This window comes from Lagopus leucura, unplaced genomic scaffold (assembly GCF_019238085.1).
Source record: "Lagopus leucura isolate 7727_CA_CO unplaced genomic scaffold, USGS_WTPT01 Super-Scaffold_100035, whole genome shotgun sequence".
In the NCBI taxonomy this organism is placed as follows: domain Eukaryota; kingdom Metazoa; phylum Chordata; class Aves; order Galliformes; family Phasianidae; genus Lagopus; species Lagopus leucura.
The window spans coordinates 351,376-378,866 of NW_024962284.1; the positions used below are offsets into that span (position 1 = coordinate 351,376).

The following is a 27,491-nucleotide window of genomic DNA, read 5'->3' on the forward strand; positions in this document are numbered from 1 at the left end:
ATTGATATGGTGATTTTCTTTAAAGTCATCATCGTTAAACAAAGAGCTCTGGGGGATGATGCAGGCCTTCCCAATGTCTCTTCAGGCGCTTCCTCGGGCAGGCCATCACTTGTTCTCTGGTTTGCTCTCGTGCAGGATATTCTTGCGGTGTGTATGACAAAATATACATCTATACATCTATACACAGAGTGTGCGTTCCTGGGAAGGTTCGTCTAGAGGATAAGTGATGTAAACTTATCAGAGATCTTGCCCAAGTTAAGTGGAAGGACTCCCAGAAAGAACTAGGATAGCGGAGATCATGAAATAAAAATAATATTATCCAATTCTAATGCAGAAACAACATTTGATTCCCACAATGCCATCATAACTAAACTATTGCAGACCTTCAAACAAGCCACCAAAAAGCTGCAGAAAGGTAACTAACTCCTGTTATCTGCATTTACTGTGAAATCAAGTACTCAAAACACTGCATACCTCTTACCACGTTAATAAAAATGTTCAGATTGACCACCATGCTGCCTACTATTATCCACATCACTGTTACAAGGACGTTTAAGATGGCTATGTAACAAATGTGTTATTACACTACATTATTTGGTAGCATGGTGGAACTGGACAAGATAAAAATGAAACAAATAAATCCCTCCCCACTATTTTCTGTTACTTTTCAGCTACCAGACATGAATATTCCTGATCTTACAAGAAATGTGCCAAGAAATCCTCAGCACGGCATCAAGCAGAGAGCTTTGTCACCTGTAATCCGGAAGACTGCGCTTCACTCTGTCAAGTGATGGATGCAGTGCTGCTCATGGATGATGAACTTCACCCCTTTTGTAGGCATTGAGCAGAGCTCCACACTGCTCACAGCCAGTCCAGGGCAAAGCTCTGGAGTGTACAGTTGTGGCTCACACCTGATGATCTATATCATTCCTAGATTGCCCAGCAAGGTTCATCCCATAAATGAAAGAAAAAACAGCAAACAGTGGAAGCTACACTTAGTTCATTCCATGGTCACCTGCAAGTTATACTTACTGCTCTAAAGCCTTCCTGCTTGACAATGGGAAGCAGTCCAATGTGCCATTAGAAAATCCCCCTCTCAGATGAAGAAAGTGGTAAGGTGGAAATAAATGTGCATTTATATTTTTCCATCCAGATACCCAGAACAACTGGCTAGTACCAATTAATATTCCTATTTAAAAACATGCTTTTGTTGTAGAATAATTGCTCTCTGTTGAATTGTCCCACAAGAAAAGCAAGTGATGTTTACAAATGCTTCTGTCATTATCGAGTGACTGAGAGTCTCATTACATGGGATGTAAATACACAATAAAGTCAAAGCCACTTTGACACTGAGACAGCTCATTTATGAGCAATGGCCATGAGTGTCCAGTGAGTACCCTATGCATTGGATATCCACTGAGATCCTATGCATTGGTGATATATAGTCACCTTCATGTCCTATTCCAAATATTTTTGTTCTGCGAGCTGTCACAACAAAGGGCATGATTGTACCTTCAGCATGCCTCTAGCACTGATTATCTGGCATTGTGAGCGCACAGACATTACAGCAGAAACACATTAACATAAAATCCATGTGAATCCACTTTCTTCCTTTCCTTGTTTTACTCTATATCTCAAGCCTGAGGTCTCCACTTCTCATCTCTATTTACAGGCAAGTAGGTTTTTGAATATGTACTTATCTCTATGATGCTACACTGAGCTTCTTGTTTAAGATCTGAGTGCCTCCAGTTCTCTCCACACTAGAGATGTGCAAAGGGGAGAGACTGACTTCACTTGTGTTGCAGTGAGCATGAAAGTGGATGCATCAATAAGAGTATCTCTACAAAGACCTTCCTTGGACAGAGTAGGGAACTGGTAGCAGAAAATTCTTACTTGCTACACTAGTAGAGAGGTGGACTCAGACTCTTCTACCTGTTTAAGGATATAGTCAATCCAAAGCTTTAAAGAGAAAATAAAGCCTCAAATTTTGCCTGAAGGGAAGCATGGTCTGATGTTGAGAATTGTTCATTTCATGATAGATGATGCTACTCGTTCATCTTCAAGGCAGCCCTATGTAGGGATGAGATACCTCTCTTTGCATTTACTTTTCTCCCATCGTGACTGCAAATTGAACCATTCATGTTTTTTGATTTTAGGGATAAACAATCAGACAACTTTTTAAGAATGAAAAACACAAAACACATACTTCGTTTGTTTTTGTAATAATCAGTTGTTTCTATAGCTCATCCCTGATCGCAGCATGAATTCAATTTCAGGAGTCACATAAATCTTGGTAACATTCTGCAAACTCTCTTTCAACTTACACTGAAATTGTATTTTGACACAAGTTCAGGAAAATGAATGCTGCCCCACATACAATAAATTTCAGACCAGGAAATACTCTCTTCAAAATAGTGCTCAAGTATAATAAAACATATTTAACATGTAAAGCCAATGGAAATTTAAAGTGAATATGTGTTTAAGTGGTTTCTAATTTCAAATTATTTGTGAAGAATCATCCCATAAACCTCAAGTTGGAATCTCTCTGGATTGCCAGAAAGTCAGTGAAACAAAACACTGGTGGCTATGGCCCTGTGTAGAGCATCTTTTACCTCCTTGTTCCTCCAGATGTAGATGAAAGGGTTCAGCATAGGGATCACCACAGTGTAGAACAACGATGCAATTTTGTCCTTGTCCAGAGAGAAGTTGTTGACTGGTCGGAAATACATAAAGACGATTGTTCCGTGGAACAAAGAGACAGCCATCAGGTGAGAGGTACAGGTGGAAAAGGCCTTGTACTTGCTCTTCCTGGAGCGGATCCTCACCACAGTCAGAATAATGAAAATATATGAGATGAGGATGCAAATGATGCTGCTCATCACAAACAAGCTGCCAAAAATGAAAACCAGCAGCTCACTGAGAGTGGTACTGGAAGAAGAAATCTGGAAGAGAGGGCTGTTATCACAAAAGAAATGGTTTACCATATTTGAAGAGCAAAAGGATAGTTTTAGCAAGCCACTGGTGTGCACCAGAGAGTTCAGGAGGGCCAAGAAGTACAAACCTTTCACCAGCCTCCAGCAGACCGCCTTGGTCATGATGACAGTATAAAGCAGAGGTTTACAGATGGCCACATACCGGTCATATGCCATCACAGCTAGCAGCAGGCACTCTGAGATTGTCAACAAAACAAAGCTAAAATACTGCAGAATGCAACCTCTGTATGAAATTGCTTTTGTCTCTTCTAAAAATGTAGCCAACATTTTGGGAGTAATGACTGTAGAATAAACAGCATCTGTGAAAGACAGATTTTGAAGGAAAAAATACATTGGTGTTTGAAGCTGGAGATCTATGTTGATTAATGTAATGAGACCCAGATTTGTTAGTAAAGTGGTGGTGTAGATGGCTAAAAACACCATGAAGAGAGGCATCTGCAGCCTTGGATTGTCTGTCAATCCAGACAGAATGAACGTGGTTGGTGATGTGGAGTTTCCTGAAGCCATTGGGTTTCACTGGTGTGCTGTCTGCCATCCAGAAAAATAAGAATGATGATGAAAGGTTTGTTAGAGCTTAAAAAATTAATGGGCTAAGGAAACATGCAGTGCTCATACTGATTGTCAACAAGCACATAGTGACTTGAGAAAAACAGTTCCCAAAGTTCCCAAAACACATTTCACTATGAGAAATATCACTACCTAGATAATGAAATCTAATTAACCCATTCATTTATTCCATCCAAACAAGCTATCTAAAATCTTGGTGCCTAGTAGGAGACAGTTGCATAGACTCCCTTTCTCTGCAGTGAGCAGTGACATTGAATGAACTGTGTTCTTGGGTGAAGACGTGTTTTTATTGACAACAGAAGAACCTACACCAGATATAATTTTAGTTGCTATCAAATCAATATAAAGCTCACTCTGTGAATGGCAACCAAGTTTTATTTGTATACAAATGTTTCCAGGCTTCTTAAATTTAGCATAGAGAAGTAAAAGGCACCGGTAGGGTGGCATGCATCATATCTATTCCATGCTTGCTCCTAAGACACATATCTGAGGGTGAGAATCTAAGGGCATTAAGCCTAAAATAGTTACCTACAGAGCTCCAACATAAGATATGTGATCTCAACCCTAAATCTTAGTGCAAACATGCTTTTCAGTATTCAGTACCTGTGCTTATCCTGCGCTTGTTCCTTGCAATCCAAGCTGGAAACCAAACAATCAAAAAAAAAAAAAAAAAAAAAAAAAAAGCCCAGCAGAGGTCCACACTTACGGACAAAAATCTTTCTAAAAAAATTAAGATGAGACAAACCTCTTTATTTTCTTTTATGCTGTCTTAGCCCACATAATACAGACATACTGTTGTAACTAAGATTTGATTCAGGCATAGTTACAGTAGTTCTGCAGAATCAAACAACATGCAACTTTCAGCAGCAAATACTTACTTTCCAAGGCAAACTTCAATAAGGACTGATTTTTACATGAAGTAACAAGAATCATGCAGCTCATCTATGCCTTGCCAATTTCCTCTGATTTTTAATTTTTATTCCAAAGAGGCAGGCACTTTGCTGCAGCGCTGTGTTCATACACTCAGAAAAAGTCTTAAGCAATTGTATATTGGACAGCCAGGCCACAGTAGCATGGCAATTATACTGCACTTTATGTCCCCTGAGAGATGGAAGCTAATTACATCACAATGCCATCCTGAGAAGATTTGTAGTATTTCTGATTCTTAAAGGTGATGTTTGTAAAGACATTAAGTTGACCTAATTCATGCCATAAGTGATTGGTACATGTGGAAACCATGTATGATCAAATGAAGATAATCTTTTACTGTTCATTAGTCTTAGTAATGGGAACCAATCTAGATAACATCAATTTTTGTAAGAACACAGCAAAATGGCAGCAGTCCAATCATCCAAATCTCTCTTTGGTTTCTGTCTTGATTTGGTCTTTGCAACAGCTCCTCAGATGAGATCAAATTTCTCTTTGATGAGATCACAGAATCATAGAACCACAGAAAGTTTGCGTTGGAAGGGACCTTAAAGTCCATCTAGTCCCAGCCCCTGCTGTGGACTTATTGCCCCCCACCATATCAAGCTGCCCATGGCCCCATCCAGTCTAGACTTGGGTTGGGGATTCACAACCAGGAATCCAGGGATGGGGGAATCCACAACCTCTCCATGCAGAATGTGCCAGGACCTCACCACCCTCTAAAAATTTTCCCCTAACATCTAACCTGCCTGTTGCTGGATATTGCTGTGCTGTGCCATGAACATATTGCGACTTTTGACTTTATCACAGTGCAATCTGGGGAACATCACTGAAGATACTGAGCAAATATAGATAGCTGGTGACATTCCAACAACATAGCTCCATGAACAAGTTAAGGGCGTTCTATTTAACAACACAAATATACAACCTACCATTGAACACCAGGCAGTGCCATTGTGATAAGACAGGTCCAAGTCCAAGACCAGAAGTCAGCTCACAGGTAAGGGCTAGGATCAAGTCTGGTGATCGCCAGGTACATTCAGAGGGTCAAGGCACGGCTGGAGTCAAATGAGAAATTCAGCCCATGGGCTGAGATCTGGATCAAGATGTTCTGTGGGCTAAGCAAAAACTAGGGCTCCTCTAACATACATCAAAAGGTGAATAAAAGCAACACCCCAGACTTGGGCTTAAATAAAAGCTCCTGAATGTGGGGGTGGGGGTTTCAGGTGAGCCTGATCAGGGCAATTAATGCTTAGTAAAGCACTGTGAGTCCTGACACAGACACTTACAGTGTGGCTTTGAACCTTGATAAAATCCTACAAGTGTCTGCTGATTATCATAAGGAACTTATAATCAAAGATATTGAAGAATCATTAAAAAATTGAACATTTTTATTGTGCATTAGAGCTAAAGACATTTTGAAAATGTTTTAGTACGTTCTCAGTCACAAGCAACAAAAGAAGTTTTACTTTCCAGATGCTGGAAAAAAAGTTATTCACTCCATCAGAGAAGGAAAACCATCATCTGAAAGTTTTCAATTACTTTATTCAGTTTAAACATCTGCAGTCAAAAGTAGACATAACTCACTTTCCAGAAAAGACGGATCACAGTCATGCCTCTGAATAGGTGTTACAAAATACCTCTACAAAAAGTACAGGTGAGCTGCTTAATCCAGAATACAATTGCTCTATTTTTAACAACCAACTGTAAGTTCTTAAATGCATGACAGAGGATTCATCTATGAAATATGGAGGTTGAAGGTAACCTCGCTAAATGTAAGAAATGTAAAACTGTAGATGCCCATATCTTGGAGTGATTCCCTTTGGTGAAAGAGCAGACAGATAGGTTCTTGAAATAAAAATTAGCCTTATTTTAGGTTTCTGCCTTAGGAAAATACTCACTACATAACCCCTTTTTTATTTCCAGCAACAACAAAATACAACTGTGGAAACCAGTTAAGATGGAGATGATAGGAAAAACAGGAACAGGAGTTAGACAGATTTAATGACTGCGCAGCGATGAGCCAGAGCTACCCTATCAGCACTTACATGTAGTTTTTCCTGCTAAGTAAATGACTGAGAAAACACTTTTCTCTCTAGTGACCTTCTTAAGGCTTCCCTCACCTCCTTGTTCCTCAAGCTGTAAATCACGGGGTTCAGCATGGGAAGGATGACAGTGTAAAACAAAGCAATCAGCTTGTCGGTGTCCAATGAGTAGCTGGAGCTGGGCCGTAAGTACATGAAGAGGAGGGAGCCATAGAAGAATCCAACAGCCATGAGGTGAGAGATGCAGGTGGAGACGGCCTTGTGCCTGCCCTCTGCTGTATGGAGCTGGAGGATGGTGCCAAGGATACAGGCGTAGGAGATGACGATGACCAGGAAGGAGCTGGTTTGTATGAAACCGCACAAGGTGATGAGAAGCACTTCGTTGACCGTGGTGCTTGAGCAGGAGAGCTCCAGCAGTGGGGGAATGTCGCAGAAGAAGTGGTTGATGGTGTTGGAGCCACAGAAGGACAGGGTGAACGTGAAAGACGTGTGCACCAGCGAGGTCAGGCCCCCGCTGAGATAAGCCCCAGCTACCATGGAGGCGCAGGCCCAGCGTGACATGGCAACGGAGTAGAGAAAAGGCTGACAGATGGCCACGTAGCGGTCATAGGCCATCACAGCCAAAAGGAAGCACTCAGCATCAGCCAGAGCAGCAAAGAGAAACATCTGCGTAGCACAACCAAAGAAGGAAATGTTGGTGCGCTGCGCTACGAGATTCACCAGCAGCTTGGGAGCAATGGTGGAGGCATAGCTGAGGTCTAAGAAAGATAAATTGCTCAGGAAATAGTACATGGGGGTGTGAAGACAGGCATTGAGCCGAACGAGTATGATGATGCCAGCGTTGCCCCCCAGCGTGGTGACATAGATGAGCAGGAAGAGCCCAAACAAAGGTAACTTCACCTCCCAACGGTGAGTGAAACCCAAGAGAACGAACTCAGTCACAGCAGTGTGGTTTTCTTCAAGCATTTCCTGCCTTCATCTTGCCCCCCCAGCTCAGCACTGTCTATCAGTTCGTTGCTCAAGAGACATTGTGGTAGCACAATTATTTTACACACAATATCAAAAGGAGCAAGCAGTGACATAGTGCATAGTTAGACGTAACAGTTGATAAGGACATGGAACAGGAATTTCTGCAACGCTAATTCCATGAGAAGTTCTCCATTCGAGAGAAGCCGAGAATGAACCTATGTAAAATTGGTTCTTTTAAACATTTTAAAATATTTGAAGCAAAGGTCAATTAGAGTTTTATGTGTTGCATAGCTGAGAGAAAACATCATTTCATGCAAAATAAGCAGGAGATACACACCTTAGTGAAGCATGGGGATCGGACAGGGGATTCTGTTTTGACATTCTATTGCACGTTACTCCACATCTTTTCCTTCCTTATAAATGCTTTACATGACGTGAGAGATGGGGGAAGACTCTTCTGTCAGTCAGCTCACTTTTAGAATTGAAATTAAATGATGAAACTGTAGATTGAATATTTTCCACAGTGAAACTTTTTAGAATTAATGACCATGTAATTGTTTTTTGTTCAAGATATACACTTTTAATTTAAATTGCTTTCAAATGTGTGCCGCAGAACACATTCCTCCAAATGCATTTAACTTAAACTTCCAAAAGCAACTTTTACTCCTTTCAACATGAACTTGAGAAAGGATAAATTTTCGTTCATATTTCTACTTACAATAGGAGATCCACAAAGAGACATGCAGGCAGAACTCACCAAAATGACGGCAGATTCCAATGCTGTGTAGACCAAAAACACAGTGAAACTGAAATGTCAACATTTGGTCCAAATAACCCCAAAGAAAACAAGTCAGCAAGAAAACACTAGGAGCCCTTCAGGATGAGTAACCAAATGCAATTCAAAAATAAATTTTTTATATAGATACAGAAAATAAATGAGGCAACAAATTAGGCTGAATTTGGACATACACAAAAACACAGCTTCCTTTCCCCGTTGCTTAACCAGACCTTGCAGCTGGAAGAATTTGCAGCCCTGTTTAGTAGCCTAAGTGCCAATCTGAGTCCTCTCAAGTCCATTTTTAAGGTGGACATCATTTACAATCGTTTCTCTTTTTTTAGTGCAACAAATATAGACTGGGTGAGCAGCACACATCCATTACCACACTTTTGGAGAAGCAAATCTGAGTAAGCTGAATCACCTCTTCAAAGACCCTTCTGCTGTAGGTGGGAAGAGGACATGTTGAAGGGTCACTTCTGAAACAGGAGACATCTCCTCTAGGATCTGATGTATCTTCTGCACTTGCCTCTTCTCTCCCTTTCTAAGGACCTAGAGTGCCTAAGCCCATGGTTTACATCCCTGATGAAAAGTGACTGTGGATTTTTAGGTGAAGCTTGCTAAACTCACTGACACAGACACTTTCAAGCTCTCACTGACCCTACATGATTCTGCAGAATTCCAGTGGAATCACTGCAGCCAACAGGTAAAGCAAAAGCTCAGCAGTTTCTTGGAAGGAGCAGCAAGTCTTGCCCAAATTTAACCTCCACACACTGTGGCAATGAAGAAATGCCAGCATAAATGCTAGAGGCAGAAGCTATTTCCCCAAGCAGGAATCTAGGTAGGCAGCATCCTTGCTCTTACCAAGCACAGGCTATAACCCCTTAAACAAGCCAGGCAGCCTTCACCTGGAACTGAAAAAGAGTTTGTTGCCACTACTATTAGATAGATGTTATGAAACCAGTGGGGTCAGGGAACCACATTGTCTGTTGGAGAGGTTCTCTTAATCCCAGCTACACTGCATCAGTGAGAAGCTTTTATTTGCCATTCACAACAAGTCAAATCTTTTAAGACAGATGCACTTCAGAAACAAATGTTCTCATAGATACAGAAAACAAATGAGTTGCTAAATTACTTTCCTTGCTGCCTCTCCCTTTCTCATCTTTCACCTGTGCCTCAACAGACTGGAAGTCAAGCATAACTTACTTTGTTTTTTGCTATCCTTCGGAGATGGCATGTCACTTCAACAGAAATGATGGAAAGGTCATCTACTCTCCCTGCAAAACTGGACTGGAACTGGACTGGAAGGAACCTCAGTGATAATAAGACCTGGCAAGAGGTCACATTATTGCAGCAGCTAAATCAACCAGCCACCAGTGAGTGAAGCACCATTACAGTTAAATGCTGATATTTCCTCTGTTGTCCCTTCTTGCCAAAGTCAGACCTACCTGGGGAGGGTGTGAGGACCATCTCGCAGCCAGCTGGGCTTGTAGCCATGGCAAGGTTTTAATGCAGCACCGATGCGACACCAGGGACGTGGTCCCTGCTGCCTCTTCTGCTGGATTACCTCATGGACAAAGGACAGCTGTGCTCTCTGCAGCTGCTGGAAATAGAACTTCAAAGGGTATGGGTTTGCTTTTAGCAGCAAATTTCATAGCCTTTTCCTTTATGAGCTGCAGAGTATCCACATTAATGTTGTTCTCCATGAGCTTTTAGGTTGGAAAGGGGGTTGCAATTTTAAAAATGAAAAAACAAACAACCACAACTTACGACACAACTGAAAACATCACCTTTTCCCACAAATCACTTAATGCAGCCCATGGAAATACCCAAATCTAAGTCATTTGAGCCCTGCTTTGTAACGATCAAAAAATCCTCCTCTTACAACAGGAGAGAACTGAACAAAGACAGAAACGGGACTGCAAACTGTGAGATAATAGACACAAAGGGAGAAGGGTAACACATGAACGTGGACATGTTTAGGAAAGAGCATGTGCATGTGAAATATTGGGTCTTGATGAAAAAAAAACAGCAGACTGAAGCAGGGTTGTTACTCACCATCTCAGAAGTGGAGGGCAGAGAGATTATCTGCAGCAGAACAGGAAATCATTCTGTGAATGTTACATGTTGCGTTTTTCCTATCATAAAGAGAGAAATAACTGATAAATGGTACATACCAGTGGAGTTGTAACCTTCCTTCCTCTGCAAGGGAGCAAGTCACTGATGGAGCTTTATTGCAGAAAATCTGTGAAAGCTACGTGAGCATGAGGGGAAGCAAAAAATGCCTTTGTTTCTGATGAAAGCACAAGAAGCAACTGAAGCCATGTTTTTGTAGGCTGTTCTTCCCGTGATTAGTTTGTTGGTTACAATTTTCAGCGAGGCCAAATCTTAAAATAGTAATAATATCCCTAAACATTCTTCTGTGGGACTCCACAAAGAACCTTAATCAGAGCTGAAAAAGATATTAAAAAATTACATCCACAAAAATTTCCAAAGACTCTGCTCTGCTCATCTATACTCATTTTCCATCTTTCTTGAGCTGTGGCCACAGGTCTGAATGCAGTGTTCCAGATGGGGCTTCACAAGAGCGAAGTAGAGGGAGACAATCATCTCCTTCTCCCTGCTTTCATCAGAGCTGAAAAAGATGAATAAGGTGAAATACCTGAAGGCAATTGTCCCTGCCTGTTTATGCTCACCCCAGGCTCCTCCATGTGCAATTTGAGGAACCTGTGTAGAGCTTTCTATAACCTTCAGAGTCTTGTGTACTGCAGTGTTTGGCATTATATATCTGAGATTTTGCTGCTAGTGGTGTTTCAGCCCAAACTACTGAATAAGCTGAGTATGGCTCAAAAAGCATGGCAAATTGTCTTCCTATATTTGGGCTGGTCTTGCCCATTGCCCACTGCCGTGTTGAAAGGGAATCTCAGGATGGTTTAGAGTCTTACAGTCATTTTGAAGAAACTCTCTAAATCTACTGGAGACTAAAATCTTAGATTTGATCATAGGAAATGATTAAATCTCCTGGAGACAAGGAAAGTCTTAATGTTGACTTGAGGACTTTGTCTTCAAGTCAGCTTTAGATAAGACTTAAAGTGTGCTAGCCACTAAATCTTAAAGTTGACTTCAGGAAAATCTTAAAGTAGAGTTTTGGAAACTGCTGAATTTTGCTAGAGGCTCTAAAGGTAGTCTTCAAGTTATCTTTAAGTATATTATACAATTATGTAATTTTATACATATTTGTAAGTACACACACAAAATTTTCAAGGCAATTTCTGCCTTTCCAAGAAGAGTCTGTTGTGGGAATACAAGAAAAACTGTTCAGAGCAGAAGCTGTGGAGCAAGATAAACAGCATGAGAACCAAGGACACTTCTAGAAGAAGAAGGAACGTCTCACGGCTCTGATTGGACAAGTGCCTGTGTGAACGGTTGAAGAGTGTTTTGTAGAACACTCTGTTGCCATGTAAAGGTGGATGGGAAAGTTGTAGGGGTGGATGGGAAAGCTAGAAAAAGAAAACTTGTGAAGGTATAGAAGTGATGTGAGAACTTGTAATAGACGATTTGGATCATTCACATCTGAGTCCGTGCATCAGATGCTACAGTTTGTGGCCTGATGCACTTCCTCAGTTATCCACATTCCTCATCCCTGCTGCTGGGAGTTTCTGCACTAGGAGGTGTACCAGGACTGGATCCATTCTTTCATTCCTTTGGGAACACAATGGCACATGCCTCATGTGCAAATAAAGCAAGCCCTGGGGCAGCACCATCCAAATGGACAAATACCAACAATAATAATAAACAAATAAAAATAAAAAGCATGGAGATGGACTTTGAAATAGCCAGTGCCACTGATTTCAGGACAGGTCTGTACCTTTTGGGCACTTTGGCAATCCCCATGCAGATATACAGCCCATTACACCACTCCAGCAGACCTGTAATTCACCATTGCACCATGAATGTTATAACTCAGAACTGGAACCCAAATGTGCACCACTGACAAAGGCTTTCAACAGTACATCTGAACCACTTAAATATAGGGAAAGGAAAGGGAATGGGAAAGTGAAAGGGAAAGTCATTTCTTTCACCCCCCTCCTCCTCCTCCTCCCCCCTCCCCCCCCCCCCAAAAAAAAAAAAAAATCAAAAAAAATCACATGCTTAATATAATGGAGAAAAAAAAAAAAAGATGCTAGGTTCTCAACCATTTTTGCCACCCACAGCAAATAAGGCAGCTTTCATTACTTATGTCCTGGAATTGTTTTTGGCAAGTGGAAACATTTGTGCCTCTTAACACAGGTACAAAGAAGTAGACATGAAATGGAGAACGCATCACCCAATGCCCAGAGACTAAGACCAAGGTGGGCCAGTACTTTAAGTCAAGGATACATCAGTAAACATTCCATAAACATAACGATGACTCCATATACAGTATTTAATATCCAATTGCTCGTAAAGTAGAAAATGCATTAGCAATATGATCTTAGCTGGCAATGACATGACAGCACCCTTTGTAACGTGGAAACAGCCCATTCACAAAATACCCCAGCACATCAGCATCACAGAGCAGGAAACTCAAATTATGCAAAATTCTCTCTAGAAACATGGCCTACCCTATTAACAGTCAGAAACAAATTGGCTACTGACTTTGTTACATCACATGGTGGTGTTCTATTTTTCAAACATGCATCATGTGTGAGCTTTTTATTTATTGTTATTATTTTAATCTTCAGCCAGCCTCTTGCCTGGATTCAAGTTAGTGATTTTTCAGAGGCCAAGCATAGCAAAAACTGATAGAGTTTTCAGTTTGAGTTTGAGGAAAGTCTGGAGAAAGATGCCAGCACCATTGGGATTTGCAGTGATTTAATCTGTGCACAGAAACCTGTGCTCCACATTTTCTATCCATCTGAAGCCAGTAAGATTTAGGGCTTTATCCTAAACAAAGATTCAGCACACTGGGTTTTGCTTCAAACCAAGTGAGTGAACCAAAACAGTTTCCCACAGACTGTGATGTGTTAACTCAGATGCAAGCCTCCAAAACCTTCTCTCTGTTCATCCATGTGCTACTCTGTATCTTGGGTTATCTGAAGAGCTAGCATAATCCACTTCAGTGCTTATTCAACGTTCCTAACATCTACTTTGCCCATGAAGATCACAGAATATCCCAGGTTGGAAGGGATCTATAAGGAACTCCTGGCTCCACACAGCACCATCCAAAAATTTTCTACTGGACAGGCTGGATCCAATGGTTCCCACTCGTACCTCAAGAAATAATTGAGAAAAAGCATAAAATTCGACAACTAGTGGAGTAGTGGATCAGGCACGCTGGAGTTTGCCTTATAGGTAATGCATGGAATGCTGGGTCCTGGATTCTTTATCCCGAAGTGAGCAGCCATCCTGTCCATCCACATCAGGCTCTATTAGACATTCTACTTTGCTTGACTGAGTTGCTCTTCAAAAGAAACTCACTGAAATTCACATCGTTTTCCAGTTATCATCCAAGTCACTCACTCACCACCAAAAGCTCTTTTGGAGGCCCATTTGCAGCATCAGATGAGAGAAAAAGGTAGCATTTAGCATGTGATGTCCATGCACATCAATAGTACTGTCGTTTCCTTTGTGTAAACTTGTCTTTAAATGCATAAATCCCATACCAGTAGGTGATGTTCATTTCTATCAGATTCTGGAAAATCCACTATTGTGAGGGCTGGATGAGCCTGTCCAATTGCATACACACAAATATCTGGGAAAACCCCAGAAAGGTTTAAGTGGATGTGGTGCGGATGTATATTTGTGCCCAAGCTGTATTGGTGTTGTTTAAGAATAGCAGCAAATAATAAATGATTCCAAGAATTTTTGCTGAAATAATAAAAAAAGTAGTCTTGGAAAAGTGCAAATAGGCTGAAACATTTTTAAGGAAGAGCAGACCACATTTGGCCAGTGCTGAAGGTGGTCAGCTTCTTTAAACCCGAGACAATCTGAATTTAGGAGGTCTTTACAAAAACTGGCACCTCTTCAAGGCCGACAGAGTAGTTCCTGAGGACAGTGCCTCCATCAAACACACGAGCACTGTTGGTGTCCCGCCACCGGCACCCTTCTCCAGGCAGGTAGATATCTCGCCATGTTTGCCCTTTTTCTGTTATTGGAGCCACCAGGACCTGCAGTGAAACAGGGAAAGAAAAAGTAATTTAGCAGGGTCAGTTGAGGCAGTGGCAGAGAAAATCAGCAACTTTGGCTGCAAATGAGAGTATCCACGTGCGCAAGCAGCAGAGGTCATTGTTCCCATGGGCAAGGTTTACTAAACAAGAGTGGGAAGGGGTGATGTAATGTCCCTTATTTGACCAAGCTGTGAGAGTCTGTCCAATTTGTATTTTGGAAGAAAAAACAACATCAACAAGTTGTGTAGTCTCCATCCAATGCATATTTTGGAAGAAAAAGACTCCAGAATCCACCCAAGCCATATTTTAGAACACCTGAACTGAATTAACATCAGAAATCTGAAGATTTCAGAAAACAAAGCTTTGGCCTAGAAGTTGAGCAGGCCAGGATGGATGTAGGAAGGCTCAGGCTTATTCAAAGCAGCTTTTGAGGAGATTTTATAGAGTTGTGAGGAATTTGGTGGCATACAACCCTTTAAGCTGTGGAGGGAATTATTGGCAGTCATGGGAATTTCTCTTTTCTCCCCTGACCAAGTGCTTGGGGGGATCCAGTTGAAGACACTTGAATATGACCTAATCAAGAATCAAAGACAATCTGACACCAAGCCATGCAGAAACTTGGATTTTAATTAGAAAGAAACATTTTGTGGGATCTTTAGTTCCAGGTTGCTCAGAAGGTGGGATTCCAAAGCCATCCTCTCTGGGAGACTTAGTCTAGATCTAAAGCCTAGGAAGAGCTTTGCTCAGTATAAACAACATAACAGATTATATCTCAAGCAACATGGAAAGGAAACTATGAAAGGAACCATGAAAAAAACAAACTCCAGGAAAGCCAATAAATGAAGAAAAATTTATCAGAAGGCAGAAATAATGTGTGAGATCATTCAAGTCCCAGTACTCTATTTCTTGTACTCTTGGTCAATCCCTTCACTAAATGTGGATGATCCTTGGGCAGCAATGTCCTGAGATGACATCATGGTGTTTGGCTCTCTTTAGGGAACACTCTGGACCCTCTTGGCTTTTATAAATGTATTTGTCAGCACAACCCAACCTCTTACAGCTTCCACTTTCACTCAGACAGCACTGATGTGAAGTGATGCTGTTGGTTTTTTTTGTTTGTTTGTTTGCTTGTTTTTTGTTTGTTTAATAGTGCCACTTGTTTCTTTGCTGTTATGTATCAACACTCTTTCCTGGAAGGATTCAATAAGTTGGAAGTGTGCTGCCAAGACATGCAGATTACATGGGTCTGGAAGTAATGAATGTAAAAATCAGCCTAACAAAAAAAAAAAAAAAAAGGGTTTCAAACCAAGGTGATCCTCCCAGGCCAGAGTTACTGCAAAAAAAAAGTCTGGGTGACAGGAGCAGGAAAACATTGGTGATAGCACAAAACCATCTTTATGAGCACCTTGCAGATATGCTCGCATGCAACATGATGCTCAGAAAGTTTATCACAGCATCCTAACACTTAGCCTCACCTCAAAATACACCAGGACAGAATTACCTTATGTATTTTCCAGTAAATTATTATTAATCATACTCCAAATGGCACTAAATCAGGTTTTGGATTGCATCTGGATTCTTCCAGCTGCCAAAAGCCAGCCTGGAAGTCAAAACATCCCCATCTGGGCTCTCCTTCCTGCCAGCTCGGTCTCTTTTGAAGCAAAATCATGTGAGGTTTTGCTGGCCTCATGTGGTACTTTATCAGAAATGCTTGGCCCTGCCACACTGATGGAGCAACCCTGATGTTTTACCGTATTTTGGGAGCTCTCAGCCAAGCCATATCTTTGCAGCTCCTGAGAGAGAAGGCTGCTTGCTGTGTTTTACCGGGAATCTCACTCTGCTAACACACAGCACATTTCTGCCCTGCCATTTCCATTGCATCAGGGATTCTTCCATTTGAGTAATTTGGGGAGAAGAAGCTAAGTTTTAACTTGCTTGCAGTTATAACCAATACCATCACCACTGCCTGAATATGCACTCTGTAGTACATCAGCACCAAGGAAATGTCTCTTCTCTCAAACAGTGCCATTCCAATTCACTTATGCTAAAGATCTGTACTTTTACAACATCCCACCTGATTACACAAGCTTGTAAAGTAGGAGAATATTTTATCAGTTTTCTGCAGTGATGTAAATTTTCCTTGAAAACAACCCTCCCCCCAAAAAGCTATAAATCAAATCTACAGAATTTGCAATAAGAAAGTCAAGCCTCCAGATTTTAATATTGCAATATTGATCAGAGGCCGCAAGCAGAACCTGAGAAGATAGATAACTCTGCAACGGAAATTGCTTTGCTGTTAAAACAAGCAACAAGTCCCTAATGAACTTGGCTTTTGAGTTTTGGATATTCTTAGGTAGATTGTACCTCCTCCACACTCCTTGGCAGCATCCCTGTGCAAAGGCAGCACAAGACTTTGCTGCAAAGTTAATGTATGAATAAATAATTGTGTTTTCAAGAACAAAATATACAATAAAGTATGTATTTATATTCCTACATATATATACATGGCAACTGCCAAAATCTTGAGCTACTGGGATCAAACTAGGTTCTGTGAGCCACCATCAACCTTGGATGAACCCTTGGCTTGTAGCTCCAAATAATGGAATTAAAACCCCCAAAAGATATGAAGAAAATAATCAATGATGACAATCAGGAGATTCCTTTTGCCACAAAGAGCTGAAAAATACCTTGACATTAAAAAAAAAAAAAAAAAAAAAAAAAAAGTCCTGTTGACTCTCCATTTTGAATACATTCTACATTTCAAAACTGAAGGAGCCAACAGGACTCCATCAACATCTCAGTTTTGAGCACTCTCTATTTGAGCTCTGTACTTGAAGAGGGTGTGAAGGAGTGGACAACTGCAGGAAGCTCTGTATTTTCCCAAATTACCCTTGAGAGAAATTGTCTCTACATTCCCTACCTCATCTCCAATGAGAAATTCATCCTCAACGGTGAAAGCAGTTGGGTCCGTGGGACTGAGCCACCACACCGGGCGGAAGATAGGGTACCCTGAACTAAGCCATTCCTTGCTGTATTTTATGATGAGTGGCACCACAAAATTCCTGTGCCTCTGTATGCATTGCCGGGTAAGATTCAGAACCTGCACAGGAATGGGAGATAAAAGGAATACCTGGTAAGAGGAATCCACAGCAAAGCAAGAGGAAAGAAAACAGATCTTTCCTTAGGGAGAGATCTCTAAATTGCAACATGGCAATCCTGATGGCTGACAAATGGGATTGAGATGGTGGGTTTTTGCCCATTTAGATCTGAAAGCTGGCTGGGGGGGTGACATCCTCTAGGGTGCTGATGTCTTTAACAAACTCTTTTGTTGCTGGTAAAGTGATCTAATGGCAATCTCTCAATATTTAAGGAATCACTTCCTCCTTGGAGTGCTCTAGTGGCAACACCTCTGGGAAAACTCTACCAAACATTTTAAGAAATCATAGAATCATAGAATGGCTTGTGTTGGAAGGGACCGCAAGGATTAATAATTTCCAACCCCCTGCCACAGGCAGGGCCACCTCCAGATCTGGTACCAGACCAGACTGCCCAGGGCCTCATCCAACCTGGTCTTGAACACCTCCAAATCTTGAAGACAAATCTGTGGGCTTCATAATAGTGTAGTTATCAACTATTTGACCAAATAATACTTAAACAATTCCAGCAACAAAAGTGATAGAGGGACAGGTGTGATACTGTCACACCTACAGGCGTTGTGGGTACCAGCCATATGGTTGCATATAGCCAAAGCATGAAGTGGTGAAAACTCACAATAGTTATGCAGAAAAAAAGCAATGTTGAGATCATGCAATAATTCCTTGTGGGCTTTCATGGGTGTCATAATTAGTACAGTGAATTTTAGCATCAACTTTCCCCAACAGGGGCTACTAATGGCTTTTTTTTTTTTTTTTTTTGTGGCTTTTAGGGTGTAGCTCTTCCTTAAGGAACAGATGTGACCTTCTTTGCAGGTCATTGGTGTACATACCCAGTAGTCACAGCAGAGCCAGGGTGGTGTGCCAAAGGCCATCACAGGGAGGAACGTCACAATCTGCAACCACCTCACATACAGCTCCGGGTCCCCTGGGGTGTCACCAGCCAGGCTGCCTCCTGCCAGGGACAAGGAGCTGAGCAGAGCTGCTTGGGGATATCTGATCACTGGAAGGGTCAAAGCAACCTGCTCTTGATGCTAGCAGGATGCATAACCCCACTGCAAGAACAGCTGAATCCGCACTCCTGGATTTTCCTTGCTTGACCCCTCTTTGAATGTCCTAAATAGGACTGGAGATGTTTAATGGGAAAATACTAGGAATGAGGTCTAAGGAGATAGTTTCTAAATTATAGCAGAACATTATGAAAAGAAATTTCTCTTCTGCAAAGAAAAATATATTGTAAAAATAAAGGTTTTTCCTGCCAATTCGATGTGCAAATCAAAAGCATCATGGAAAAATACTCTCAATGCTGCCACCTAATTTGATATTCAAGGGGAAAAAGCAGGTGGCACAAGTTTTCACTCAGATCCTGCACTAGGATAAATTGCAATCACCAAAGTGTAGATGATAACACAACCCAGCAAAGGAAAATAGTCAGGTAGAACCTGATAGGATCACCTAAAGGAATGGGGCATGTAGAGGATAGACAGCAGGAAACCCCAAAACTTGGCTTCACCAGGGCACAGACAGTAATATGCCAACAGCAAAGGGCAAGGCTGGAAAAAAGCCAACAGTCCTCAGAAAATAACATTTGATGGGAAAGGAAAGATGTTGGTACCCCATGAAACAAGGCTGAAATATGTACTTTGTGTCATGTTCATAGTGGAAAGTAGTGGAGGGGCAGAGTATCTATGGTTGATCAGAAATGTAGTGGAAGTAGATTCCAGTTCCTCCCAAGAGCACCAGAGGGAGGTTTGGAAAGGACAGAAGGGGATGGGTAAAGAGAAGCATCCCCAGTGGACATCACTCTGCAGTCTGGGGCAGCTTTCCCCAGGGATGACAAAATCCCATCACCAAACTGCTCCATGGGGGCTTGCACAAACTATCCTCAAAGCTTTGTTTTTCTGGAGGCTGTGCACCATGACCCCATTCCCTGCAGAGAGACGGAGTCTCTCATCCTCAGTCCCATTGACATTAGCCAGCAGACTTAGCATCTCTTCAGGATGCCGCTAGCACATGTGATTGCCAAAGCCTTGTCTTCTAAGGAAAGCCAACTAAAAATAGTAGCCAAATTGAAAAATGCTCAACGTAAAAAAAGCCCCTTTTCCAGGGCTGTCTGCAGCTCTGCTGGCTCTGACTATCTTCAGCATGGCCTCTGTGATAACTTCTGCGCTTGTGGTGAGGTCTAAACAAATAACATTCACCTCCAAGAAGAAGGGAGAAATGAGCTGCTTGACCCCCATTAGATGATTGTGTTTTAACCTCTAACTATTTTTATTTAAAGATCACATGTCACTGCGTTCAGAGCAGAAACACAAACTTGAATCAGGACTGCTGGCATTTTAGGAATAGTTATTTCCCATCTGGGAGCCCAGGCATGCTGGTTTCCAGCTGGTGGCTCCCTCCTTGCTTTTGTCAGTTCAGTTTTAGCACAAGCAACGCATGCAATGAAAGATCTTTGTATAGGGCATCCCCTGAGAGTTGGCTGCCTGTTAAGATTTACAATGTGGTGTTCTGCTTTCAGTTCCTCAGCCCATTCCCTAGTAACCTTCCTTCCAACCAAAAGGGGGTTCTGGGAACAACATTCTTGAATCCACTCTATAGCCACTGAGCCCATACTTCACTCACATGGAGGGCTACAAAAATATCCCAAGAAAACACAACGATAGCAAGCGAGGAAGGAAAGAAGACATTACCCACTGCATCAGGGATGAAGAAGTTGTAGCCCAAAAGGCTGTAGTGCAGTGCAGAGGGAATTAACCCCTTCAGTCCAGCGTGGCTCCAGTCTGAGTGCAGCGGGCTCATCTGGACAAAGAGCGGTAGGTGACTAGATCTAAGGGAAACAAGCACAAACCCAATGCATTTAGAAGGAACTCCGTGGAAATCCTACAACTGTCTTGGCAGTCACTATGGTCAAACGGGTTCCTCAGCTATTGAGGACCTTTGCAAAAGGGAAGCCAGTGCTCTCCAACTCATCTCCCACCTGCTGCACCTGCTGAATTCAGCCACTTTAGTTCTTCTTGATGGTGATGGGTGATATCTAAGTGGTCTTTTCCAACCCTAATGATTCTATGATTCTGGAACATTTCCCTAGATCTCCTGCTCAAAGTTTTCATCCTCCTGGCTTGACTCCATGAGATTTGACTCCCCATCTCACACTCATCCTCTTGGCACACCCTCGTGGGAAAAATCTTCAAAAATCATACCCAGGACACAGACTGGGGTGTCCCCTCAGCCCTGGTCCACAAAATGCTCCAAATCCAGAACCTGAACCCCACTGTGATGTATCCTACAGGGAGTATTTCTCTTCCTGGCTTGCATTCATGCTCATCTGTTTTGCATTGAGGGGCCATCATTACTGACAGTGGATTTGTCTGTCTGCCAGAGAGAAAAATTATTTTCCCCACGTTATTATTATTTTCCAGTAACACTTCTATGCATGCAGTTTACTTGGAGGGGAACATGTCACCAAATTGCCTAGTATAAAAGACAGAACACTGCCACTGCATTTCTGGCAGCCAAAAAGCTCCAAGGTCCAAATCTTCATGACAAGACTTACCTCCAAAGACTTGGAGCTCATCTAACCGAGGAGGATTCAGCCCTGATTCTATCCCCTTCTGGATGGGCTAAAAATACCCAGCTATGGGCTATGCAGGTCAGAAAACTGCAGTCATTTGGCACCACAGACCCTTACCGCTATGGGGTTTTGCAGACTTTCCCTCCCTCCTTAAATGCCCATAGAGGCTGCAATGGATTTCTATTGCATCTAGCATTAATACAATTAAGCATCATTGTGTTGGTGCATTTTTATGCCCTAAAGCATTATTCAAAAATAACACTCAAAAAAAAAAAAAAAAAAAAAAAAAAAAAAAAAAAAGAAAAAGAAGCAAAGAGACAGGAGAATCACCTTGATGCTTTCCTGAGCATCTTCTCATTACAACCCACCTGGCACCGACGCTGATGACAGTGGCATTCCCTAGTGTCACCAGTGCTGCTGCCAGCATCTCAGCGTATTGGTCACCAGCCAGCTCAGTAGGAGGGGACATAGCTTGCTCCAGGAAGGCATTACCCTCAGCGCCCTCAAAGATCATGTACGTGGCACCCAACTTGTGCCGCAGGCCCCGGGCACGGGACAAGTACCAGCTCAGTGCTGCCTCATTGGTGATGTTCAGGCGGGCACAAAGCTGTCCCTTCCATGTTGTCAGCAACGGGATCTGCAGCAAATGGTGAGGAATATCAATCAGACCCTTAAAACATCCAAAAAAAAATGTGGGATGCAAGGCTGGAGAGGGGCTGACACCACAGCTTGCATTGATGCAGTGCATAGAAGTGAAAAATTCTTCCCCACGGGGTTCCCAGTTGAATAGCAAACTGGTGGGTCATTAAAAATAAAACAAAATAGAGGTGCTGGGTACCATACCGAGCAGCCCCCATAGCGGGGCTGCAGGCTCAGCCAGTAGCCGGTCTCACCATCCCGCAGCAAGTGCAGGAAGAGTGGGGCAGCGATGCTGGCGTAGGGGGACAGAGTGATGGAGAGCCGCAGCGGGAAGATCATTGCTGGGTCCCAGATATGGGGTGTGCCATGCCTCTTCCTTCGCTCTACAGGCACGTGATCCTGAAGGGAGTTAAAAAGGAAAAATTTGTTTTGTGGAAATGGCAAAGCCATCAAGGTCAGCAGTACCATTTCTTGGAGTAAAACCCCAAACCAGCCACAGGCCCAGTGAACCACTGTGGTTGGAAGGGACCTTAAAGATCACTGTACTCTAAGCCCCCTTCCATGGGGGCTAGACCTCATTAGGTTCTAATGTGCCCATTTTTTAACCTGTACAGGTCCCTCTGGATGGAATCCCTTCCTTCTATTCTACTGACCATACCACTCATGTTAATGTCATCAGCAAACTTGCTGAGGGTACACTCAATCCCACTGTCTATGTTGTTGATAAAGACATCAAAGTGCAGTGGTCCCAAGACAGATTGTTGGGATTTCCCTTGGGGACACTACTCATGACCATCCTCCATGGGTAAAACCCCAAACCAAGCTTTCCATCATTAAGAAAGGATGCTCAATAAATCTATCTCCCACCCAACCAAATGATTTGCATTTCAGAAGGATTTCAAATTATTCTGGGGGCATTCAAAGCACAGGGGCTGGTGGGATGTGATGTACCATGGTGGCAAGTGCAGCAGTGCCATGCTCCCCCAGGGCCAGGACTCCCTCTTGCATGCGATGCCGCTTCAGTCTCCTGGCCAGCGACCTCAGACCCCGCTTAATTTTGGCAGCAGAACCCACTGGCTCATCATACTGCCAGATAGGAGACCTGTGGGATGAAGAACACATGGAGTCTGCACCTTGGGCTAGCAAAGGACACAGCAAAAGAGTCACACAAAATTAAGTGGGTGAGAAAAAGCAGCAAAATGGAGATTTGTGATAATTTAAGCTTGGAAAGCAACCCAGTACCATAGGCAGAGGGAATGTCTTACCACAGCAGGGTTGTATCAGGCAGTGCCCGTGTTGGCCCTGCCAGCTGGGTGCCCATGTGCCGGTGTGCAGTCGTGATGTTGGGGCTGATGCAGAGGACGTAGTGCAGGGGGCCTCCAGCTCCTCCCAGGCAGAAATGCCAATGGCTCTCCAGCGAGAGGACCAGGGACACATCAGGTGCCACTGTCACTGTCACTCCTTCGGGGTCAAAAGAGGGGAAAATAGTTGAGTATCTTTTCATCAGTGGCCATAGAGCAGCTCCAGTTAAGCAAGAAAACCCAACTCTCCATTTCTCCTTTATAGCCTCTTTTATTCATTTGGATGTGCTGCATTTCTGGCCTTTTCTCTCTGTATTCAGCTCATGCACTTGGGTTCTCTTTTCCTAAAATGATCAAATGCAGAGCAAATGATTTTGGATGGTATCTGAAGTTTGGAACGCTGTAGAACAATCCAAATATCCACCCAAATTGACAATGGCAGCTTTATCCAATGGACAATGGCAGTCCACATCCAGAATCCTAAATGCATGCTCAGGACACAGCAATAGACGCTGTACTGCGCCAAAATCCCCCTGGGGGGCTTTCTGGAATCACTGGCACAGGCTGCTGAGGAAAGTGGTGAAGTTACCATCCCTAGGAGTATTCTAGAACCATGAAGAGGTGGCTCTGAGGGATATGATCAGTGGGTATAGTGGGTGTGTGTTGGGGTTGGACTTGAGGTTCTTACAGGTCTTTTCTAACCTTCATGATCCTATGAGTTGTGAAAACAGCATTGATTCAACATCTCAATTCTCCCATAAGGATTGGGATCCATCCCTTCAATCCTGCTGCCACTAGTTACTACTAGTTACTAGTTAGATTCTAAAATATTTAGTCTGTGGGATATGAATCCAGCTCTTTAATTGCTTTATAAATGCATGGATGGATGGAAAGACGCAGAGATTAAATCCATAGGAAATCAAACAGCAAATACCTGTTGATCCTAAGAAGTATCTCTCCAGCACAGGGCCATACCCAGTGGGGTTTTTGCTGAAATCTCCACTGACAAAGGGCTGCTCAGGACTCTCAGCACCGTTGAGGGGCCAGCGCTGGGCACAGAGGCTCGCACCTCCATACCATGAGACATTGACCATGGAGAAGCAATCCTGCAGCAGGAGAGATATATGCCCATGTCATGACCTCATCTTTTTCAGGAAGAACAACTCCAAACCCATAGACTTCGGGGTTTTACACTCAATTACTTTTTGCTTTCTGTGCGTGACCTGCTAGAAGCTTTAAGCTTTTCCTACTTAGGCAGAAGAGTTGGGCTTTTAGGAAGAAAAATTAATGAAATTCTGCATAAGTGCTTTTGTAGGATGTGGGTTGATTAAAGGGATCAAATGTAGTGGGAAAGAAATTGCACCCAGTTTAAGTCCAGACTTAAAGTTATAGACATTAAAGACCACAATCACAGAATCACAGAATTGTAGGGGTTGGAAGGGACCTCCAGAGATCATCAAGTCCAACCTCCCAAACTCATTCCTTTGAAGAGGAATGTGGAAGACTGCTGTTCATCCATCCTACCCCCATTACATCTGAATACATCTGCATTCAACACGTCTGGGCAGGGGAACACAAACTCTAAGCCAAAAATTGTTTTAGTTATTAAAAAAAAAAAAGAAAAAAAGAAAAAAGAGAAAAGAGAGAAAAAAAAAGAAAATTTCTGAAAAATGTGCTGTTGTGTGATGTCCAGTGCTTCAAAGCCTCTGAGAGTTTCCCTTCCCTGCCAAAGAGAGGGATCAGCAGGACTTAGCCAATCGTGTGACTTGGCACGTGGAGATGAGCGCCCAGAAATCTGGGGGAGGTTGGGGTGGGTGGAGGTGGTCTCCTTACATCCCATAGGGCCCCAACACTGCCCAAAGCCTACTGCTGCCACGGGGGCAGCGGGAGGTTAAGCCTGACCAAGGGGTGGGGAGTGGAGATGTAAATTATTCAAGTGGAAATGCTGGAGGCCCAGAATAGCTGCACAGGGTGTCAGTTGAACCAGTTACACCAGCTGGGTAGTGGGGGGGAGAAAAAAGTAAACTCACTCTTAACACTTAACTTTCCTCCAGATAATCTTTTCCAAAACATTTTTTGGAATTAAAATTGAGGGGAAAAAAAAATAAACCTATTCTTGCTCATCCCCTTGAGCTCTTATAAACTAACATTAATTAACAAAGTGGTTGCTCTCAGATAATGCCATCCACTGTCATGAAACTATGCCAAGAAACAATTTGGGGCTTTAAAGAATAGAAATACCCCATAGAGGGAAAAAATATCCCAAAGAAAATTCCCATACATTTTCACCCCAGCATTTTCATCCAGTGGCTGTGCCTGGGATTGGCAGGGACTCTCTTGGGCTGTTCCTTGTTTCCTCCGCCACTGTGTGCTCCAATTATTATTTATCTGGTCTCCATATAACCAGCCTGTGGTTATTCATGAAGCACCGGGAGGAAGCAGCACTGTGGATACAGGGGGTGCACAGGGAATCAGAAATGGGATTTTCCACACCCACACCTTCCAACTCCTCGAGATAGAGTACAACCAGACTGCCAAATGCTGCATTTTGGCCCAAACCAGCTCATTTTGCCACAAAGGAGCTAGGTGAAGGAGAAAGGCATGGAGCTCCCCATTACCTTCAGCACCACATCAGGGCGCAGCGGGGTCCAGCGGACACTATAGCACTCGGTGCCAGGGGCTGGGGTGGGTTGGAGCGAGATGTGGAGCTCGGCCTCCTCCTCCCATGCATAGCAGAACTCTGTGCCGTCCTGCCAGCACCGATCCCGCGGTGGAGGTAGCTCTGAGGCTGACACGCTACCCACTGTGATGGACACCAGTGGCCGTCCCATCGGCAGCGCCCGCAGGAGCAGGGCACCACGGCGGCGATCCCACAGCATCCCACTTGCCTGGCCTCGCAGCATCCACTCCTCCAGGGGCTGCTCCAAGGCCTGCCAGGAGATGATGCCGATAGTCATGGCGAAGAAGACAGCCACGCCGAGGCAGCCCAAAGCACCTTTCCAGGGCTCTGTTAGCTCTCTGATGCCAGAAGTCCAAGCAGCTTCGGGGATGCGGCCAGTGGGGCGAGCGATGGGCATGGCGCACTGCTGCAGGATGCTCCGAGACGCTCCGCTTTCCTCTTGCTCTCCTTTCCCCTGCAACAGCACAAGAAGGAATTCCTCCTCCCCCACCCTCCACTGAAACCTTGGATTGCTCTGAAAGAATGCAAGGAGTTAAAATTCCAAGTGGGAAGGAAGGGCCCCTCGCAGCTTTTCATGTGGAAGGGCTGCAAATTGCAAAGAGGTGCTGAAAAAGTCTTGCAGGGTGTTTGGAGTAGTGGGGTTGGGAAAGGTGACCCTGTAACATGACACCAGCTTTCCATCCTCATTTCCCCTTGCTTGAAGAAGTATTTGGTGAATGCACAGTGCAAAGTCTGGCCGTGTTAGCTGAGCCCTTGCATGAGGATGGGGCATCCTGTGCTCAAAATGGGCACAGGGACATGGGTGGCAACAACCCTTTGGGGTGACACCAACTTACTCCCTTTGCCTGCCTCTCTCCACCCACTCTGCTGCATTTTGGGGTCAATAACACAGATTTCACTGCTCTGCTGTTCCTGTTAGAGACCACATGCTACCTCCACTACATCCCTTTGTACCCCCCCCTCCAGAAAGGCACAGCTGCATCTCTTACCTAAAAGATGCTGCAGCAGCACCCGGGCATAACCACCACCGACCTAGCGCCTCACCCTGAAATTTGGCTGTCGTGGCACAGGGTAGAGGCTCTTGATTCTCTTTTCAAGCAGAACTGTTCCTCCCAGCCCCGCAGCCACGTCAGAGACCTTTATAGCCCCAGCAATTTGATCCAAGCAAAGCCAGTGCGTTATCTAAGCTGGAATGGCTCACTGCCTCCCTCCCCAGGCCCCCACAGGTTTCTTACATTAGCAACAGAGCTGAGGAATTTTCTGATTTTTTTTTTTAAAGCATTGACTTATATGGAAATAACCATAAAATTTTGTTTCTTTGCTGTATTTTAACCAAGTTATTAAGGTGGCACTGGATAAGCCCTTATTACATATCTGTGAATCTACAGTGCAGTTGCTAAGCCTCCCCATTCTGCTGATTCTATGCTGATTTGGCTTTTATTATTATTATTTTGGAGATTTTCCCTCCTGTTTCTTATACTTTGGACATGCTCAAGGTTCAGAGAGCTGCTTGCCCTTAAAGCACTCATCCTATGCCCTATGCACTCATCCCATCAGTCCCAACAGCTTATGGGCAAATAGGGAATAACTGGGGTTTACAAACAATATTGCCCAGCTGAAAAAAAAAAAAATAAAAAAAATTCAAAGAGTTTCCCCATTTTGCATAAAGAAAAGAGAAAAGGGCAGTTGTGGCACAGAGCAACATAGTTTAGTGGGCATA

At 43.3% G+C, this 27,491-nt stretch overlaps 3 protein-coding genes across 5 annotated transcripts; all 3 read right to left on the reverse strand.

The window, feature by feature from the left end:
- Nucleotides 1-2,561: 2,561 nt before the first annotated feature.
- LOC122186229 (olfactory receptor-like protein COR6) lies at nucleotides 2,562-3,500 on the reverse strand. Its single transcript, XM_042882714.1, has one exon. The coding sequence runs from the start codon at nucleotides 3,498-3,500 to the stop codon at nucleotides 2,562-2,564; it is 939 nt and encodes a 312-aa protein (XP_042738648.1).
- A 2,512-nt stretch (nucleotides 3,501-6,012) lies between these two features.
- Nucleotides 6,013-11,752, reverse strand: LOC122186272 (olfactory receptor 5AS1-like). 2 transcript variants are annotated; one of them, XM_042882771.1, is made up of 2 exons: nucleotides 9,725-11,752; nucleotides 6,013-9,605 (listed from the first exon to the last, which is right to left on the reverse strand). In XM_042882771.1, exon 2 carries the CDS (start codon nucleotides 7,496-7,498, stop codon nucleotides 6,551-6,553), a length of 948 nt encoding a protein of 315 aa, XP_042738705.1. In that variant the 5' UTR covers nucleotides 7,499-9,605; nucleotides 9,725-11,752; the 3' UTR covers nucleotides 6,013-6,550. The 2 variants fall into 2 exon arrangements, with proteins under 2 accessions (XP_042738705.1, XP_042738706.1); XM_042882772.1 differs by having other exon boundaries at nucleotides 6,013-7,716; nucleotides 7,839-11,752.
- Nucleotides 11,753-12,688: 936 nt separating this feature from the next.
- LOC122186276 (SITS-binding protein-like) lies at nucleotides 12,689-26,875 on the reverse strand. 2 transcript variants are annotated; one of them, XM_042882782.1, is made up of 11 exons: nucleotides 26,761-26,875; nucleotides 25,980-26,225; nucleotides 24,026-24,197; nucleotides 23,056-23,251; nucleotides 22,742-22,892; nucleotides 21,995-22,189; nucleotides 21,520-21,788; nucleotides 20,271-20,407; nucleotides 18,411-18,532; nucleotides 17,346-17,525; nucleotides 12,689-14,425 (listed from the first exon to the last, which is right to left on the reverse strand). In XM_042882782.1, exons 2-11 carry the CDS (start codon nucleotides 26,166-26,168, stop codon nucleotides 14,252-14,254), a joined length of 1,785 nt encoding a protein of 594 aa, XP_042738716.1. In that variant the 5' UTR covers nucleotides 26,169-26,225; nucleotides 26,761-26,875; the 3' UTR covers nucleotides 12,689-14,251. The 2 variants fall into 2 exon arrangements, with proteins under 2 accessions (XP_042738716.1, XP_042738714.1); XM_042882780.1 differs by having other exon boundaries at nucleotides 25,710-26,225.
- Nucleotides 26,876-27,491: the final 616 nt, after the last annotated feature.